General features: G+C 34.7%; 1 protein-coding gene across 4 annotated transcripts in view; it reads left to right on the forward strand.

Annotated features, from left to right (window-relative positions):
* The window catches only part of FAM172A (family with sequence similarity 172 member A), a 414,546-nt gene that overhangs the window by 155,271 nt on the left and 237,069 nt on the right, over positions 1–22,206 (forward strand). For all 4 annotated transcript variants that reach the window (XM_045847842.1, XM_045847845.1, XM_045847843.1 and 1 more), the window contains one exon: positions 7,016–7,234. In XM_045847842.1, coding sequence (XP_045703798.1) covers positions 7,016–7,234 — 219 coding nt within the window. The remainder of the gene's footprint in view (positions 1–7,015; positions 7,235–22,206) is intronic.

Genomic DNA, 22,206 nt, shown 5'->3' on the forward strand with positions numbered 1-22,206 from the left:
TCAGAGAATAGTTGGGGCCATTCATTATGGACTTGAACCATAAGAAAAGAAAGCACTGATAATATCTTTAAAAAAAAAACAGAATATTTTGAACAATATTTTGATTTGGGAAAAAAAGAGAAAAGTGGCATATTTTAAGGTAAAGTGGTTTAGATACCATTGTTCTTAAGTGGGTTTTAAGAGTAACTTAAAATTTTAAGCATATATCATGTGGTATCTGGGTAACAATGATAATATTTTGAAAAACCATGTTCCTACCATCTATAGCTCAATTGCTATGATATTATACAATTTTATAATGGATTTTAATAAGAAGTTAAGAGAACATAGGAGTTTTATTTAGCACTCTTGAGCATGAAGGTATAACCAGCAGGCAGAACAGTAAAGTTCATAAGATAAATTTGCCCGTCCAAGTCCACTTGGGCCACTGTAATAGAGCAGGTGTATCTGTAGGCTTCCTGGTATCCACTTAAGGAGTTTTGATCTGCTCTTGACTGGGCAACAGTTGTAGCTTGTTATTTGTTTTTAGTTTAATGTGTAAACGTGTGGGTGTATGTTTGTATCTTCTGATAAGAATGAGAAGCAAAGAATATAAAAGATTTCATAATGTTGCATTAAAGCTTGTTTCCATCCTGCATAATGAATGGTAAATATTTTTTAATGCTGTTGTGTGTTTACAGAATGCTTTAATATGATATTGATGATTAGAAAAGAAATTTATGAAATTCAAACATAATGTTTTAAAACCTTGTAAAAGAAGCAGAGCAGGTGAAAATACGGGTAAAGTGCAAAGTGAATGTTCTAAAATAAATAGCGCTTGGATGACCTGGGATGTCAGAACTGGAGACAAGGGTGTGTGTTTGTCAATATATCCTTCATGTTTTACAGACTCCTGAGGGAACAAGGAAAGATACAATTTCACCTTTTCTGTGCCAAAACATTTTAATTATATCTTCTTCCAACTACAGCAGTTCAGTAACCAAGGAGCTGACATTGATGCATGTGTTGATAAAGCTGCAAACATTCAAAATGAGATTAACAAAGATTTTGAGCAAAGGGTGACAGCTAATTTTGCACAGTTTTCTGCATCTAATTCAGGCCAGCGTAATAATAGAATATTTTATAACTGTTTTGTTATTCAAAAGGACTTTTATGATGCATTTATGTTTGTGTATATCCTTATATCTTACTAAAAAATTATCTATCCTGTAGCTTAAAACTTTTGCAGCTGTGTTATAACCCTGAAACAATATTAAAGAGAAAAAGCCCTCATAAGTTTTTTTTTTTTTTTTTTTTTTGTAATCATACTTTCTCCTTGGAACTCTTGGCCTTTACCTTAATTTATCTTGAGCACACTAACTAGGGAAGGTATAAAAGTAGCAAACATATATTTTCTAATATTGCTTAGTATACACTAATAAAGTGGCCAAGAAAAGTTATATTCAACTTATTTAACTAATAAAATTGTAGTTTCTTTATGTTCTTGAGCTCCTTTGAGCACATTTCAGTTTCTTTTCTCCTCTATTCTCTACTTGAAGGCAGCTGACAGTCTTCTTTCACTTTTCTTTTTGTTTGTGAAATTTTCTTTTTCTTTTTTTTCTTCTTCTTTTTTTTTTTATCCACTCACTTCTCCATCTGCTTTCACTTTTGTTTGCTTGGGCCGTCTCTCATCCCAACTTGATAATGAGGAATGCAGTGTGACCCTGACCTCTATCAGCCCATGCATGACCTTCTGACTCTACCATATAACCTTTGACCTTCTCTTTGACAGCTTGATTAATTACCCTGTGTTATGATTTATGAGTAAGTGCTATGTAAAAATAATAGACAACAGGTGGTCCTCTGAAAACTTTTTGTGGCATGTTTTCTTTTACTTACTAACTTGATGAGCTATTTAAAGTTGGAAACTTATTGGGATAGTCTGTGTTGGTTCATATAATGGTATTTTTATACTATGGAATATACATTAGACTCTAAGGAGCTACAGTTTGAAACATGGTTGTGACAATTTACAAGATATTAGCAGGGTGCTGTTACCTAAATGCACATTGGGAAGAAGCACAAAACGAAGTCAAGTGACATTTCAGGCGTTTCAGTCCCAGGTCACGTCTTGAGAAAATTGCTGAAATAATGCAGGGGGGCATTTTTCAAGCAGAGCTGCAGCTCCAACAGCTATGTTTACTTTAACGCTTCACTAGTGTCTTCTGATTGGTTGTCATGACCTCATCTCACTGTTGCACCTAGGATGTTGCAACAGTGACTTATACGTACCCTTCTTGTGAAAAAGATGAGAATAAACACAACATACATCTTTCAGAAAAGATGAATGGACAGTGGTTTGTCTATTTTAACCACGGGTAGATATAGTTTATAGATAAGACACTTTGGGTTTCATTTCCCTTGAGGACGAGCACCTACCTTCTTTCAACCCAAGTAGATAGAATGCTGAACTTGAAAAATATGATTGATAAATTTGTGTAAAATGATCTCTTGCAGAGCCTTGCCTAGCCAAAACAGAGAGTTCTATAGGTCAAAGGATTCTACTCTGGCTACTGACCCCTTTGGTCACATGTGGCTTGCAGTATTGGAGGTTAATATGCAGAGCTGAGTACTTTCAGCTGATTTTTTATTTAGCCAACCACAAGAGATTTTGAAAAGAGGTAGAATTTGCTCCTGTTTTTAATTTTCTTTATAATTGGTAGTTATTAGACAAATTAACTTGGATAAATCTTCAGTTTTAGCAAGGTTTCTTGGGGTCAAATGTACATTCTACTTTTGGTCAGGCATTTAAAAAATTATATCTAGTTGTAGAATCTTCTGATAAGTATGTTTCTGTGCTGATTTAGTTTCTTTAGCAGGAGTTCCTCTTTGGTTCTTTGTGTTTGGCATCACCTGTCTGTTTTAGACCTCTCTGACCTCAGCCACTATTTGTCAATTGAGTGATAAATGAACTATTATTTATTAGTAAGTGCATCTATAGACTTAAAAGTAAAGAAGGCCTGACAGCCTGTGTATTCTGTTTAAATCACAGCAACTACTTATGCTGAATAAAATGCTATGTCTAACTATAAAATTTTGAGGATTTCTGACTAAGATCCTATGGTTTATACCTTATAAACACCCATATGAAAATGAAGCTACAGTTAGATCAGTTAGACAGAAAAATGCAATGAGATAAATTAAAGAGATAAAGCTTACTTTTACCACTATTTGTCCTCATTATTACTTTCTTGATCTTCTGCTAGACTGTGTGATCAAATGTGAGTTAATTAACAACTTAATGTATGCTTTGTCTCTTGAAATGTTGGATATTGGAATTGATTTGGGTAGATCATTATGAAAGATGCCAGAGGTTTTATTTATTTACTTGTACAGTGTTAGATAATCAGTTTGATCATTCTATCATGTTAAAGATAAGTCTCCATGTATATTTTAAATGACCTAACATTTCATCTTATGAGAAATTTAGCATTCTTAAGGAATAATTAAATATAAAAGGAATACTTATATAAGATGTTTAAGGTTCTAAGCGTTAGTAGTAGAGGCCCTTCTTGTTAGAATGCCAATGCACAGTTCTTTTATGATACTGTATTTGATACCAGATTTTATAGAGTAGTTTTATAAAAGTTTATGGGTACTTTAGTTGAAGGTCAAAGTAGGATCTTTTTTCACTTATTTCTGTTTACACTGATTGAGTTACTAGGATTACAAAGAATGGTATTTATTCTGACTTTTTAAAGATGTAAATTAATATTCTTCTACCTAAAATGGTTAAATTTAACTTCTGGTATGTCGTCTGCTTTGCTTTACTTTGACTATTTGATTTGACTCTTGGTTTCCATATCTTAATGTTGACATGGAGAAAATCTCATAGCTTTATTATATAAAGAAATTTGTTTGACAGTGTGTGTATATGATGGCAAAGGAGGAGAAGATGAAGTTTTACTGCATATCTGTGATTAGAGCACAGAAATAGTTAGTTAACTTTGTTTTGTTGCTTAGCTTTTTCCTACTCATTGCAAAGTGGTTATGAATGGTCTTTGTGAATATTGCATTAATTAATTTATCAGGTAAATTTTAATTGAAAAATGTAAGATTTTTATGGGATGGTAATTGAATTTTCAACAAAGACATTTATTAAAATTAGCTCTCATCTCTGCAGAAAGTGTTCCTGAATATTTCTTGATTGTTATTTCCTTAATTAAATTGGCAGTATGAAATACCTAAGTGATAAAGTATTTTCTAAATAATTCAGGTGTTTAAAGAGAAACATTCATTGTTGAAATCTAAATAATAAAAATTCTTTAATTGATTTATACAGTGGTGATTTTAAAATAGAATCATTTTTCATCTGTTGGTGCCTCAGTGAAAAATTGACATTGTGTCTTTATAAAATTGGACAAATGAGTCATGTAATTTTCAGTTACATAATCAATAACTTAGATAAATACAACTTCTTTGATGATTTATGTGTGTCTGTTTTTATACTTATTTAGATGGGACACATCAAATGGCAGAGTCCATTTAAAATCAAATAGGCACAATAATTTTCTAGTACATGATTTCCAAAAATTGAAGTATAAATTTCTGCTCTAATAAACCTGATATTATCAAAATATTCTTTCTAGTGATTAAGTTATAAATTAGGGTAGGAGTTGTAATTCTGGTGACTATAAATTTTGTCTGAAGAGTTTACCTTTATTTGGAATTTATTCTTTTTGCAAAGATGATGCTAATGTATTATCAGTCCATTGAAGCCCCACTTTGTTATCTTGTGTTTAAATTTTTAAAATGATCGTGAAAATGTAACATCACTATTTTCATCTCTAACTCACATGTAACTATGAGGGGGTGTGTGAATTTGTGTGCTGAAAGTTCAATTCTCTCAGAGAAGGCAGGGAGGAAACATGACAGGAGACCACTTACTCACAGTACAGAATCTAGTAAGGAGGCAATTTTCTTTTTGGCCTCTGGTGACCTCTTTTGACTACGTTCCTTACACCAGAGACATTGTACTGAATGCCTCCATTTCACCCTGTTTAGCAGAGTGCAACTGTGTTCTTTAACTTACTTTTTTGGTGGGAGGAGAAGTTATAGCTGAAATTTGAGAAGGGCGTGAAAAGTTGTAAGAGGCACAAGGAAGAGGGGTAGGAACTTCCTTCAAATGTGATTTTAATAACTAGTCAAGTGTGTCCAACTGTAGAAAATCACCAAGTGACAATCTGTCTACCTGACAGTGATTACAATGAATTACAAGACTTTTGAATAGCTATACGGATTAGAATAAAACAGGACCAAATAAAATATCTTTTGTTGGTAAAACTTTGACTTACCAGCTAAGAAACTTAAAAAAAAAGAAAACCTCACTTGTGCTTTGCTGTAGAACATTTAAATTTAAAATCTTGTAAAGTATTTGATAAGGATTTCATGAAAGAGGTATTTTTCTAAAAGTTTTATTCAAACATGTATTGAAGATTATGTGGTATTTTGTTAATCAGTTTGGTACCTATTATTATGTAGTTTTTATTTATGTAAGACAACACTATCTTAATTAACAGCCCTATCACTAAAAGCAATGATCTTCATTGATCTGCAGTGATCTTCAAAATCTCTGAACCGTATCATACTTTTAGACAATGATATTATTGGGCCTTTGGGGAGGAGGAGTTGAAACAATCACAGTGAATTTTGTACATAGTTTGTGAAACCGGCTGTTAAAAAAAACCCAGTGCATACAGCAATGTAGCATATTTAAAAATAAGATAATTGAGTCTGTACTATTATTACTGCTATTGAGTTTTTTTAAATCATCTTCTTATGATTACTTTGCCAAAAATAATTAAATTTTGAACAAAGAAGATTCTACAGTAACAGTTTTGGAAACATATATATATATTTTTTAAATAAGGATGATTTGTTAAAGCTTTATTTTTTTGTAGTTCTGATATTTTTATCATAATATAGTATATGTTTTAAATATGACCTTATAGGAATGTACAAGGCAAAATTGGGACACCCTCAGAATAGAATTTAATAGAAAAGACAAGATACGTAATACTTTTAAAAGTTTGTGTTATTCATGTTTGTCAATGGTAATTATTTACCCATTTCTGTTTTCTCCCAGGATATCCCATGAGTTATAAAAATGTAAATACCAAAGTTTTCTTAATTATAACTATAGAAATGTTTGCCTTGCTAGAATTAAATCAGACAGAAGAACTTTCAAAAGGGTTTAATAGCTCAGTAAGCTGCATTTTAAACTTTGGAACTTATTTACTGGTAATAGTTCTTTATAAAGAGAAAATTATATGGTAGTTAAAATATGAAAGCAATTTCCGGGTTAAAGAGTTGCTTTCATACATTATGCTAAGACATTAATTCACTTTGTTTTATGATGTGTGTGTCCTTGTGAAAAAGCAGGGAGATGAAAAAAATCCAGGGTGTACAGGTAGACACTATATGTATGTTTCTGATAATATACATATGAAATTCTGATGATATACATATGATAATGTACATATGTAAATGTTAGATTATATTTATTCTTTTTTCATCATTCAAACAAATTTTAAAATGTTTATTAAAGCACACATTTCAAAGGAGAGAAAAATTTGACAAAATTCTTTTTGAATTGTAAACTTACTTTCAAGGAGGTTATTTTCTCAAAGTATATATTATAAATATTAATGTGGCTTGAAAATGTACTTTTATAATTTATTTAAATGATTTTGGGGGTTCTGAAAGATCTGAAGTGATTTTTTTAAGTGTAAACTTTATAATGTTTATGTTACAGTTATATCTTTTTGTTCTGCTAGATAATCTATGCTTATTTACATATCCAATGCAGGCAAACAATTTTAAATGACTTTCTCTTGGAAAAATTAAAACTTTTTATGAAGGAATATTTTAATGAATATATAAATATATTAAATAACTTATGGAATTTTAAGAACTTTTTCTTAATTGAAGTGGTTCCTATGATTAAATTTTGCTGTCTTCTTTTCTTTCAAAACAGGAAGGATATGGAGTAATAGTTCTGAATCCCAATGAAAACTATATTGAAGTAGAGAAGCCAAAGATACATGTACAGCCATCTTCTGATTGTTCAGATGAACCAGCAGAAAAACGGGAAAGAAAAGATAAAGTTTCTAAAGAAACAAAAAAGCGGCGTGATTTCTATGAGAAGTATCGGAACCCTCAAAGAGAAAAAGAAATGATGCAGTTGTATATCAGAGTAAGTGATAAGATTATTACTTCTGTTCATTATTTTCTTTATATTTTATTTCATATACATTATTTTGTTTATTTTTTCATTGAAGCTGTTCATTCTTAATTTTTAACCATTTATTTTCTATGGGTACTACTTGAATGAAAATACTCTGTTTTTATTCAAAATTACAAACACATTATTCTTATGTCAGTGTCCCATTTCGTATGCCTTAAAAGCAATTAAAAATGCCTCATAGAAAACATGTCTTCATCTTGAGTGGTGATAGTTTTAATGCATTGTTTTTTTGTGAGCAACCATCTATCCACGGTGTCTCAGCTTAACTTCTAAAGGCAGATGGAAATGAGGAAGAGTAATTCATATCTTAAATATTTAAGCTGGAATAGTTTAGGGATAGTGTAATGAGGGAACTCTGTCCTTTGCTCTTTTCTTACCCAGTGAACCTCTGCACTTTGTAATGCTAGCAGCATGAAGTCATTATAGCAGCACTGCCCAAGGAGTTCTGATTCTGCGGGGGGCACAAACAGTTTTATTTGCACTTTGACACATTCTGCTTGATATATACTGTGTATTATATATATATGAGACAGACTCATGCAGTTTTCAAAGCTCTTATTATGGATACTAGAAATATAATTTAATAGTAAAGCATGTCAAATATGCTACAGGGTATGTAAAATAGTAAATTGATATGTTCTTCAAAAGTGAGCAATTCAGAACATTTAAACATGGATAATTAGCATTTTATAAATTATACTGTAAGATAGTAGTAAAGTTTGAGATTATTAAGTGTGAGCTGTTTTTACATTTACTTCAAAAGTTCATTAATAAAATATTTTATACCATCTTTGAGGAGAAATACATGGCTTTCAAAGCTACTTTTTTAATATACTTCTAGTTCAAGGCATAATCACTATACTTTTGGGAATCGTGCTCCACACATTCAAGACATTTGATTATTATAGATCAATCTGCTCAGTAAGTTATGAGAGGTAAATAGGAATAAAAGCCACATATCAATTTTCAAGACCCAAAAATACGTGTTCTTGACCAATAATACCCAAAACAATGAGTCAAGCAGAAGTTTGGCAGATTATAATTTGTAAATTTCTGAAAAGCACCTTATTATTATTTAATACATTATTTGAAAAACAAAAGCAATTAGGCTTGGAATCAGTAAGTAGCTTGCTTGTTCTAATGTAGTTACGTTACTGCTTTTCTTTCCTATGACTCCATCAGGTCATTGTGTTACCGTCTTCTCCATTGGTAGTCCTAAGCTTTCTATTATATGACTCAGTCTGTCAACCACCATTTTAAGACAGTTTAAAAACAAAACAAAACTCTAATATCCAGATTTCAAATAAAAATTGTATAAAGTTTTTTAAGTATATAAATCATTGGAAGTTACACATGCCTATGTAAAATGCACACAAAGGGTTTTGTGCATTTTTTAATTTCTTCTAAAACAGTTTCTTGTATTTGCCTATTATATGTACAGATTAAGCATCTATTTCTGACATCTGTCGTGTAGTAAGTTTTATCTCTCCTTTTCTCTTTTGTCTTTATCTTGCCACCATCGCTTTGATTTTTTCTTTTGTTCTCTTATATGTGTGCATTTGCTTTATTCTATTTTTCACATCTGTTTTTTTTTTTTTCTTACACTAAAGGAAAAAAAATTTTAGGTTTCTTCATTGTTAAGATCTGCTGTCTTTCCCTTTGTCATTTTCTTTAAATCTTTTATCTCTTTTACACTTGACCATTTTTACTTCTTTCTTTATCATGTCTTTTTGCCCGTTTCTTCCTTTCCCTATCAAAAGGGCTAAAATACAAAAATAGACTCATGTAGATAATACAACTTTAAACCCTGTAGTTTCAGTTATGAAATACTATTTTTTTTGATAAACCCCTTTCTTTTAAAATCTTCTGGAATTGTTCAGAATAGCAGTTAAGCTGATAGTCTTCAAACATATTCCTGTATAGTAAGGCATGATCCTATAGTAGGAAAGAGAAGAATGCTTCATTTTGTGTACAGTGCTTTAATTCTTAGATAATTTTGATCTACTTGAGAAGTGAATTCTTCTTGCACTCTCCTTCCCTCTACATATCTCCAAATAACAAGGGGCTATAATGTTCATACACAGAGCAATGGGTGTGATGGGGATAAATTAACTTTTGTTTATATACTTCTTAAACCTTTACATTTTGAAATTTATCAGTTAGTCTTTGGAACAACCATATGAGATAAGTGGATCAAATAATTTTATTCTTATTTTATAGTTAAGGAAACTGCTGCACAGATGGTCCATTTTTGCCTGGGATCACATAACTAATAAATAGTAGAACTAAGTCTTGAAAACAGACATTCTTGCTCTTTTTTCTTTTTTACCACATTGTTCTAATTGGTTGAAAACAAAGTATGTATCTGAAATATGAAAACTAAACCAATTATCATAAAATAATGATACAATAAACTATATCAATTATTATATAGATTTTAACCAGTTATTTAATAGACATTATTAAATGCCTATTACAAAACATAATAGATATTTATAATATATAAATAAATAATATATTATATTATACAGGGTCTAGTATTGAGTGCAGTTGGTAGGGTAAGTGAATGTCTCACATGAGATGGACAGCAATTTGAACATTTCACCTAAAATGGTGTGCTTGGGTGTGATATTGTTATGTTACAGAATTACATGCTTATGATTTTGTAATAAAAGATTTTTATGTAATAAAAAAGGGTGCTATTTGTGCCAAACCTTGTATATTAAAATACATTTTTTTCTCTTTTAAGAGGATCACTAATCTTGATCTAATTTTACAGATGAGTAGACTATGGATTAAAACATACTAATTTTTCCAAGTTCACATAGCACTTAATGTAAGCTTCATGAGCACAGACACTCAGTCTGTTTTGCTAACTGCCACATCCTCAAGGCCTAGAACAGAGCCTTCATGATGAATATTTGTAGAGCAGAACCTTCGCAATAAATTTTTATTTAATAATGTGTTGGAGCCATGATTAAAATTCCAAACCACTACTGTTTTTTAAAATATGTCCTTCATTATTAAAGTATACTACTTGATTTTCATTGCTGGTCCCCTACCCAACCCAGTGGCTAAGAATACATTCCAAAAATGAATGATAAAAAAGTATGTCAAGATGTATTTGATACCTTGACTGATCTATACATTTTCATCCGAATATATAAAAGTCAAATATTCTGTTTTTCTTTTTAGCTCTATCATCTTGGTGATAAAATTATGGATGAAAATGGAAATATTTTATGCTGACCCAATGCTGTTTTTTACATACTTGCTGATAATAATACATCCAGACTGCTGTACTCGCTCTACCCTTTATATACTTTGTGCTTTATGTAATCTGTAACTTTGCTTCTGGTTCTTTCCCTTAATCCAAATTCTATCCATGTTATAGTACCCAGTGATATAACACATTTTCCTCTCACCACAATCAGTGACCTCTCCTTACTATGATTCTTGGAAGTCATTATGATTAGTTAATTTACATGGAATTTGTCATGTGCAATCTTGAAACATTGCTTGTGTTTTTATTTCATAATTACCAATTTATCTCTCCTGTCTTTCCACACCATCTCTCCACAATACTCTAGATCTTTGAACATGCTTTATGGATTTTGGGATTGCACGTCAATCCTTACTAATCAGCAGATATGAGCCAGTTTTTACAATAATGCAGAGCATGCTGTGATGAAGTGAGGAACTGATGCTAAACCCACACACTTAGAATTCAATCCCCTGGAAATCCCAAAGCAAAAAGACTGGACTTTAGTCTAAAGATACATAGATAATGTGACCTGCAGCATAGGAATGAGGGTTATTTTGGTATTAAACTGGATCATAAGAAGTTAAGTACTCTGACTAAGGCAGAAGATCAATTAAGAGAACTTTATAGTTCTTTATATTTTACATAGGTGGAATATAAGCAAAAGTGATTTGAGAGCAGTCTATGAAATACTGGATTGGAAATGCTTTAATATCTGTACCCTAAGAGACTTAGTTGTGGGCTATGGTGTTAGAAAGTAAAGAAGAAAGATAATTAGACCCAGACCACTTTTTAAAAATGGTAGAAGTGGAGGAGAGAAGGCAATTCTGTGGCCACACAAGTAAAAATTTAAATGTGGAGGAGACATTTACAGAATGGGAATCTTGACAGAGCCTGGCATTACACATTGAAGATACTCAAATATTTAAGGATTGATTGCCTGTTGACATCCATCACAAAAATCTTATTCCTTAACATGCAGGATATGTCTAGTTTTCTGATTTTTTTCAGCATTCATGTGAATTTTTGCAATGTTCAGAAACAGACAATTTTGATAAACGGAAGCTTTCTTTAAAAAATATTTTTGATGTTCTTACTTGGGTTATGCCCAAAATATTGGTGAAAGCTGATAAATACCCTGTCTTCTCTGTACCTCTTCTCTTCTGTGCTAATGCCACTGGAGTCATTTGTATCTAGTGTTTCAGTGAGCAAATTCAATTTATGTATGTTACAGTCAATGATTGTTTAATCTCTGGAACCATTTTCTTTTCCTAGTATATACAAGTATTTGAATTTTCTTTTTCTCTGGAATCTAGTAAGTAATCAAAATCTCCTTTCAAATTTTCACAACTATTTAGTATGCACAAGGAGAAATAAAATAGAATCCATGTCTAAAACTTGAAGATTAGCAAAGCATAATTTTACTTCTAAATGATTATAAATAGATATGACTAACTATTGGGTTATGTAGCACATTTCTAATGCATTAGGTGCAGAGCTTGAGAGATCAAAGTACCTACTGTTTCATGTGGCAACTTTCCTTAAATAGGAAATAATGTACTTTCTGGCATATATTATGGTTTATTAAGGGGATTGATTTGGTGTAGGCAATAAACATCATGTCAGACATGCCTGACAGGAAAACTTGCTTAATATGTTGTGTAATAAGATGGAATTTTTTGTTCTTCAAAACATCTGCCAACTGAATTCAAGAGTGAAGACAGAAAATGTCATCAATTCAGTGGTAATCCTATAAATTTAGGTTTTTTGAGCAACACATACCAAGATACACAAAATTTCCAGTGTTAATCACCACTGGTTATAGTACTTTGTAAAACGATGAAACAAAAACATTTTATTTTTATATAATGTGTTAATTAATTCATAATGAATTTTAATATTTCAACAGATAAAATTTTAACAAGCATCTTGCCAACAGATCATTTTTTAAAGCATCTGTTTCTTAATGTGTCGGGTTGAGAACTGAGTCAAATGGCTAAATATGTACATATATTCTTTTTAAAAACATATTTCCACCCCTATAATTATAAATAACACTATTTTTCCCCTTAGACCACAAGGGGCTGCTGCTGTTCAGATTGGATTTTGCTTTCCTCAGAAACTGTATACCCCAATTAAACTACATCTTTTCTTTCTTCCACATTTTATCCTTAGCTCAAAATCTTTTAAAATATAACTGGAGAGAAAAAAGAACAGGCTAGCTTAATAATAATATAACTTTGTAATCAACATAAGAATATATTATTTAAATATTTTCTATATTCCAAAGCCTTTGCGTTTTTCCAGATGAACTTAATTAAAACCTTTAGTCATTGAAGGCAGATCATGATAACTTTTTATTTCCTGTTTTTAGTGTCTGAATAACTTTCAGAATCATACCCATTGTGAAGAGATAGTATGGAGGTGAGATTAAAAGTGCAGAGTCTTACAGACCTGAGATTGAATACCAGCTGTTCCACTTAATACAGTATAACTTCAAACAAGCTATAATCTTCTGTCAGTTATAAGCTGTGACTTTGGGTAAGTCACTGCTCTTCTCTGAGTTTCAGTTTCTTCATCTGTAAAATAGTGATAATCAGAGCTACTAGGCTGTTGTAAGGAATCGATGAGGTAAATTAACATGTATGAGAACAACCAATGGAGTATCTACTTTTCATTATATCCCCCTCCTTTCTCTTCTCTCCATACTACATTTTTCTTGGGAAATATGGGGAGAATTATGACTGAATGAATTTTTTCCCAAATGGTTTATAATTGATGCTTCACAAACCTTTATGTCTTGGGATATGTTTACATCCTTAAACACTTTTACTTTAATTTTTTTATTTTTTCAATTACAGTTGACAGACAATATTTATGGGTAACAGATATACAACCCAGTGATTAGACATTGTATAACTTACTAAGTGATCATCCCAGTAAATATAGTATCCTTCTGATATCATACCCAGTTATTACAGTATTATTGACTATATTTCCTATGCTGTACTTTACATCCTCGTGACAATTTTGTAACTATCAATTTGTAGCTCTTAATCATCCCTTCACATTTTTTTACCCAGCGCCCCCTGCTCCCAACACTCCTTCCATCTGGCATTTGTCAAAATGTTTTCTGTATCAATGAGTCTGTTTCTGTTCTGCCTGTTTGTTCCTTTTGGTTTTTAGATTCACTTGTTGATAGATATCCACTTATTACCATTCTACTATTCATATATATTTATCTTGTTTTCCTTCTTCTTAAAGAAGACCCTTTAACATTTCATTTAATACTGGTTTGGTAGTGATGAACTCCTTTAGCTTTTGACTATCTGGGAAGCTCTTTATCTGTCCTTCAAGTCTAAATGGTAGCTTTTGTTGAATAGAATAATCTTGGTTATAAGTCCTTGCTTTTCATCACTTTGAATATTTCTTGCCCATCCCTTCTGGCCTTCAGAGTTTCTGTTGAGAAAACAGCTGACAGTCGTATGAGAGCTCCCCTATAGGTAATTAAGTGCTTTTTACTAGCTGCTTTTAAGATTCTCTCTTTGTCTTTAACCTTTGGCAGTTTAATTATGATGTGTCTTGGGGTGGGCCTCTTTGGGTTCCTCTTGTTTAGGGCTCTCTGTGCTTCCTGGACTTGTATATTTCCTGTACAAAGTTAGGGAATTTTTCCGTCATTATTTTTTCATGTAGGTTTTCAATTCCTTGCTATCTCTCTTGTTCCGACACCCCCAAGATGCAAATGTTGGTACACTTGAAGTTGTCTCAGAGGCTACTTATATTAGCCTTATTTTTTTTTTTGCTTCTTTTTACTGTTCTTATTGGGTATTTTCTACTTCCTTTTCTTCCAAATCTCTGATGTGATCCTCTGTTTCATCTACTCTGTTGTTGATTCCCTGTAACATATTCTTTATTTCCATTTATGTATTCTTTATTTCTGACTTCTTTTTTATATTTTCTAGTTTTATTTTTGTGTTCCTATCTCTTTGTTGAAGTCCTCACTAAATTCATCTATTCTTTCCCTGAGTTCATGGAGCATCCTTATAGCCAGTGTTTTGAACTCTGCATCTGGTAGATTGCTTGTCTTCATTTGCATAGTTCTTTTTTTGGGAGTTCTGTTCTGTTCTTTCATTTGGGAAATACTTCTTTTTCTCCTCATGTAGGCAGTCACCCTGTGTTTGTTTCTATGTATTAGGTAGAACTATTATGTTTCCCAGGCTTGGTAGAGTGACCTTATATAGTAGGGGTACTGTAGGGTCTAGTGTTGCGCGTGGGTCACCGGCCAGCAGTGACCACGGAACACTGTGGATGGCTCGACAATAAACACGCGAGAAATAACAACACATGCACAGAGACAAACTAGTTTCTGTGGGGAAGTAGGGACAGAATGGCCACCCCCCCTAGTGGGGAGCGCGCCGATTTACAGTCCATACCTGCTTTTATTGGGCTCATGCTACATAATAACTCAGGTAACGTACAATACTCATTAGGGGAAGTAAGGAATATAGAAAACAAAGAACTCTGCCGGTCTATTGAGTTGGGGGGTCAAAGAGCTGTAAGGCTGAGGAACAAACTAGCTTCCTCCTAAGACCCTCCTCATTCAACTGAGAGCATTCTTGAACAAAGAAGGTTTCACAGTAATTTACATGTTCTTTCTTAGGCCTGATCACCCCGGGAAATCCGCACTTCCCAGTACCGAGCTGTACTACCCCGTCATTGTTTCAGGCTTAGGTGGAGCGCGGGAACTAAGGCCACTGAGAGATAAGGAGATTTTCTTCCAGACGCTGAGAACTCAGACTTTGTCAAAGCCGAGGAGTGAGGGTCCATCACCCCCCTTTTGCTGCAGCCCCCCAAGTCCTTCTTTTGGGGGGGCCTCCCAAAGTGATCGTGCCTGGCTTGGGTTGTTCCCCCGTGGGGAATCTTACCCGTCTTTGGCTAACCGACCAAGCTTTTGGGGGGTTCAGTTATGAATAAAGCAGCAGAAGCAGCATTCCTGCCAGGAAGACAAGCTTTTGTCTCCTTGCCGGCTCACGGTTCCAAGGGCGTTCCCTTAGCCTTAGCTAGGCGGGGGTTTCAGCCTCTGATACCAGTCAGGGCGGTTCCCAACATCTCCCCCTTTTTTAGTTTTTAAAATCAATTGTGGTCGTTAAGCCTGTGAAACCTACTTTTGCTGTTTTCGAATGCAAATCAGAAGAAAAGCAACATCTACATACATCATAAGGCAATAATAGAAATATAAAGCAGAAACTAAATTCTATGGGTGGTGAATACCTAAATTTCTAAATTCAGTGCAAGAAAACATATTAAGGGAAAAACAAAAGTAATAGGTCTGATTACATTTCAATCTTTGAGAGAAATTACATAGATATCAGGAAAGGCAAATTACAAGGCAGTTTGAGCATAATGCAAGCCTGACTTCTTACGAGAGGATTTCTTAACAGGTGCAGTTCTGCGCACCGACTCATCACCTACTTTCTTACATGGGTGTTGAGTTTTAATTTTACGCCTGCCAGAGTGGTTTCTCATACCTTCTCCCTTGTTTTCAGTTAGGACTGCTAAGGGTTCCATAAAGGTGGCTACCTGCTGGTCTCTGATACGACCCTGGGAAAACAATTTGCAAATACACCGAAGTACACAAATCAATATCACAATCAGTAAACAACCAGCAGCTCCAAAAAACCCAAATTCTCAAATTAATTCCATCAAACCATGTTTTAGGATTCAGCCAATTAATATTTTCATTAAGGGCTCGAAAAAATGTCCTGTTTGGTTAAACGTTGAATGTCCTGCAGCTGATGATGTAACTCCAACTGCAATTTATCAATTTGTCCTTTTAAGTTAGTGGAGAAAGCTCCCCTCAAGCGATGTTGTATATCAGTCCAAGTATGTTGGCTGGAATTCCACTGTAGCGGTGTGACACACAGTCTGGAGAAACCAGGGTCACAGGTTAGGTGCTGACGAGTCACGAGAGCGTCCCTGGCGTTCGCCAATCCAGTCCAGTGCTGATTCAACTGCAGAAAGGCGGGTCAGGATCTCCTGATCTATTTGAGCCTGTTGGACTAATTCTAAAGTAGTATTGATTAAACAATAAGTGCAACCAGGTGTTAACAAACTGTCGGACTCATAAGGAGAGCAGTGCATTGTTAAATGCTATAATGCCATTTGGATTCATTCATTTTCTGGTCATATTCTGGAGATAACAGATTTGGAAAGAGTTGGAAGGCACAATTAAATCATAACCACTATTAACAACTGGTCTTGTTAGATTTATGCAAAGAAACCTTATGTCATTACTTACTCCTTTAGAATGCCAAATTCTGGAGGGATCAGGTAGGGAGAAAAATATAAAGTGTGAAGGAAAATCCTTTTCCTTCTGATATCTACCAGGCTTCTTAAAACTTTCACTTCCACAGACCTTCTGCAACATTCACAAACTCTCTATTCTTTTTCATTCACTTTCTGATATCCACCAAGATTGCATCTTCATGCCTTATACCTTCCATTACTAACACACACCACATAATTCTTTCTTAAAACATTTACTTCCACAGACTTTCTGAAACATTCACAAACCTTCTAATCTTTCTTTCATACCCCTTCTGATATTCACCAAGATTGCATTTCCATGCCTTATACCTTCAATTATTAACTAACATCACATAACTTCTTTCCTAAAACATTTTACTTTTCCATTTATCTTTACAGTTTCCCATTTACATTCCTAGAGTGTGAAGTTTCAACCTTCCCTGGAATCCTCAATTTCCTTTTCAGAGCAGATACAGAGCAAAATCCATCCTTCTCTGTGGGGGTGAAGATGGGGCCTCCGTGATCTGCTCACTCAATTTGCACACCGTTTCACTGTCAGAATCATATTCCTCATCATCTAGCTCTGTTTTCTTTGTCCAAATGAACTCAAGAGAATCCCTGACAAGCCTCCAGGTTACAAAGGTGTGCGCACCAATAGATATACCACTGTTTTGCAAAGATTTCAACCTTTCACCCACTTTTTCCCAAACATCAATGTCTAACGTCCCTCTATCAGGAAACGAAGGACAATATTTTCTTATAGATTGCAAAAGCTGAACCAAATGCTTTTCTTTCTTATACTTTGTTATACTTTGTTATACTTTCTTATACTTTGCTCCTTTAAGAACTTGTTGTAATATACGCAGAAAAGATTTCTGCCCTTTAGTTAAGTTACAACCCGTGTTTACCTTCCTTCCTTTTTTTTTTTAAAGAAAAAGCTTACTTTTATTTACTTTTAATTGGCCAAAACAAATCACCTGATTACTTTTTTCAAGGCAAATCGTTTGTTTTTTCAAACTTGAGAATTAGATTACTATTTACCCAATTATAGGCGGTCGCGAAGAGAGAAACGACCTAGAAAAGAAAGACCTACTTCCCTGAAAATTCAACGCATCCCACGACATGCCCGAGAAAGAGTTCGGGGGTCGTCGGCCCTTACCTGGGCTGTTAGCGCGCAAATCCACCCGAAGTTGATGCGTTGTCCACAGCGACGGCTCATAGCCGCTGGTTCCAAGTGGTCTCGAACGGGGTCCCACCTCTGTGGTCCCGAATCGCTGCCCCACGTTTGGGCGCCAGCTGTTGCGCGTGGGTCACCGGCCAGCAGTGACCACGGAACACTGTGGATGGCTCGACAATAAACACGCGAGAAATAACAACATGCACAGAGACAGACTAGTTTCTGTGGGGAAGTAGGGACAGAATGGCCACCCCCCTAGTGGGGAGCGCGCCGATTTACAGTCCATACCTGCTTTTATTGGGCTCATGCTACATAATAACTCAGGTAACGTACAATACTCATTAGGGGAAGTAAGGAATATAGAAAACAAAGAACTCTGCCGGTCTATTGAGTTGGGGGTCAAAGAGCTGTAAGGCTGAGGAACAAACTAGCTTCCTCCTAAGACCCTCCTCATTCAACTGAGAGCATTCTTGAACAAAGAAGGTTTCACAGTAATTTACATGTTCTTTCTTAGGCCTGATCACCCCGGGAAATCCGCACTTCCCAGTACCGAGCTGTACTACCCCGTCATTGTTTCAGGCTTAGGTGGAGCGCGGGAACTAAGGCCACTGAGAGATAAGGAGATTTTCTTCCAGACGCTGAGAACTCAGACTTTGTCAAAGCCGAGGAGTGAGGGTCCATCACCCCCCTTTTGCTGCAGCCCCCCCCAAGTCCTTCTTTTGGGGGGCCTCCCAAAGTGATCGTGCCTGGCTTGGGTTGTTCCCCCGTGGGGAATCTTACCCGTCTTTGGCTAACCGACCAAGCTTTTGGGGGTTCAGTTATGAATAAAGCAGCAGAAGCAGCATTCCTGCCAGGAAGACAAGCTTTTGTCTCCTTGCCGGCTCACGGTTCCAAGGGCATTCCCTTAGCCTTAGCTAGGCGGGGGTTTCAGCCTCTGATACCAGTCAGGGCGGTTCCCAACAGTCTAGTAGCACAGCACCCGCCCTGGACACCCAAGTGGGGCACTCCAGGTGCTCCCCTTGCATGTGGGCTGTGCACATCCTTCCGTTGTAGCTCAACCTTGATTGCTGTTGTATGTGTTTAAACATTATTAATATAACTATACAGTTTTTGTCAATAGGTATTACACCTGCTGATTTTTATGAAAAAGAATTAAAACAAAAAATTTAAATATTTCTTTTAAAATAAATTATTATATAGTGTCATAAATAACATTATATGAGAAATAACTACATTTTATAAAACAAAAAACATGTAATGAGAAATGTGGCATTTTAAAAATACCTGTTAATGTCTGCCTTAATAGAAGACAGCTGAATTCCTATATCTGTTTCTGTCTCTAGTGATATATTGTCTTTATTGACATTTATGGAAAAAAATTGGATGTACACAGATAAGCAGTTACAAATAGAAGGAGTATTTTGTTAGCCTTTTCAGATAATTGTGTATGTTTTCTTTGATGCTACACCAACACAGAACAAGAGATAGTTTCTTAAAGATCAGTTCTACATGAATCTAAAACACATCAATGAGCATTTCATACTTTCTTTAATAAAAATCTACTTGGCTTGTGTTATACTTGAAATGGATCTTTTACCTATGAATGATTTCATAATATCATTTATGGTCATTTGGAAAATATTGTTTTCACTGAGTTATGCAGACCTTCCAAGTTTTGGCATATTTTATTATGTAGTATCAAAAAATCTTATCTATCAACCTTACCACCAATCTCATCTGCAAACCTTTTTAAGGGTAGAAATTATCAAGCTTATCAAGGACAATACAAGTTTCTCAAATTTTAATGTTATAAGGAAGCTCAATTTTATCATTAGCAACAAATATTGTCAGTTGTTTTTCTTGAACTGTCAAGTTTACTTTGTTCATTTTTCAGGAAAATAGCTTCCAAATACCCAGATCTGAATAATGATAGTTTACAATCTTACAAGTAAAAATGGTGTTCCATTAGAATAAAGTATCTACTTTAGTGCACAACTCAACTATTGCACAACTACTTTTTCTCCAGACAACCATCAGAGTATAGTTTCGTTTGCAGGTACTTTATGTGTACCTTCCAGTTTATCACTCAGAATATTAGACATATGCTCAGGGGCTGAAATTTAAGGAAAGTGATTTTTTTGACTGCCTCATTAACATTTTTAAAGCAAACTTGCTTTTTTTCCCTGTGAGTGCTTGCCAGTGAAGAATACAATGACTACTAGTAGACTTTGGTACTGCTGTTGTGACCCATGCCAAGTCACAGGCAGTTTTATTCCCTATTGCTTTTTAACTGTTATTGTAAATGCCAACACAATAAAAAGATAGATAATGAATTAGTATGATTATATATACTGCCTGAAAGGGTCTCAGGAACCCTCAGAGGTTGGCAGACCACATTTCTAGAACCACTAATCTACATCTCTTTTTAGAGTTGAATGTAAAAAGGAACAGAAGAAAAGAGTTTATCAGATTAGAATAAGAATGATTTTTTCAGTTGAAATGTTAGCCAACATGAAACTAGAAAAATATGCGCAGCTATTTAAGTGAAATAGAGAAATTAGAACAAAGTAGGACTAGATTAAAGCATTTTGGAAATGTTATCACTTCTCATTTGTAGACTGCTTCACCTGTTTTCCACCCTACCCCCTTCATTGAAACTAAGGTGTCAGGTCACCAGGTCATTAGAATTCAAGAATTTAGAATTTGTTGTCTACTGGTCTTTCCCCAAAATAGAAGACCCTCTAGAATATTGTGTCCATTTTAGGGTTTCGGCAACTTCACCTTTTACTCCCTCCTTCTTTCCACTATCATGGGTGACCTCTTGTTTCCTAGCAGAGGTCAGATAGTTATCTCTTCTGTCCAGGGATATTAACTACCATATTCTACGAGTTCTTTACTGGTGCTCTCTATTACTAGTACTGTCTGTCTCCCTGTTTTATGGTTACCTTACTTTGCATTAGACTGATTCTACAAGATCTATTCAGAAGATATCCAGCACTATAATAGGAAAAATAGAGACATTTATTAAGGAAGATAAAAGATACAAGAAACTTTGTACATAGGACAATGATGCCTCAGTCCCCTTCAGATAGGCACCTTGTTTTCCCAGTCACCATCAGCTGCGCCATGGTATTTTCCCAAATCTCAGCAACGATCTGAAATCTCTGCCCTTTCCAAGGAAATTTTAGTTTTGGGAAAAGCCAGAAGTTGCAGGGCTCTAAATCTGGTCTATAGGGTGGCTGAGTCACCTGGGTGACTTGATGTTTCACCAGAAAACTCTGCACTAGACATGATGCATGAGCAGATGCATTGTCCTGATGAAGCTGCCAGTCACCAGTTGCCTGTAACTACAGGCTTCTGAATCATCAGAATAGTTTCCCCAGAGGAATGTTCAAGCTTAATGCAAAATTTGATGGTGATCCATTGCTCTACTTGCTTAATAGTTTTGAATGGGACAGCCACACAGTATACATGCTCACTGAATGGCAACTACTGCCCCCACCAACTAGTACAGTGAAGTCATCATTGTTCACTCATGCACATGCCAGTTCACTCTCCTTGGCTGCCAGGTTACATCAATGTCATGCAAATGGTACAAACTCTTCTCTTTATATTAACAATGGCTGGGCTTTTTCTGAACAGAGGTCATTGTATATTGGTTAAGAGCTGGGTGCTGGTGTATGGCACATATGTACAGGGTTTTGCACATACAATTCACTCAATAAATATTAGTTATAATTATTGTAATGTTCTTGATTTACAATCCAACTTGCATCTGTCCAGACTCTCCATTTTTGAAGTCATTGCTCTTCCTAATTCTCCAAACTAAGTTCCTCTTATATCTTGTCTGAGATAACTTTTTACAGTAGCTCTCTAAAATACAGTTGGTTTACTGTGCTTCTGTTGAGCTTCAATTATGAATGTTGGTTCTTGCGCTTTCACAACTTCCAACACCTTGAAAGTTGGGAAAAAGGGACACTTTAAAACTCTCTGCCTCCAACTCCCCCCCCCCACTACCTATGGCCCTTGTGCATCCATTTTTCAGTTAGAAATAGTTATTTCTTCTTTGTATAATCCTCACAGTTGTTTCATGTATTGCCCTGACTTCACAGATAGTAAAATGACCCTCTGACATGGAAGTAAATTACTCATAGTTGTACCTAACAACAGTAGCTA

Source organism: Phyllostomus hastatus, unplaced genomic scaffold (genome assembly GCF_019186645.2).
Source record: "Phyllostomus hastatus isolate PE091 unplaced genomic scaffold, TTU_PhHast_1.1 phas_contig_58, whole genome shotgun sequence".
NCBI classification, from domain to species: Eukaryota; Metazoa; Chordata; class Mammalia; order Chiroptera; family Phyllostomidae; genus Phyllostomus; species Phyllostomus hastatus.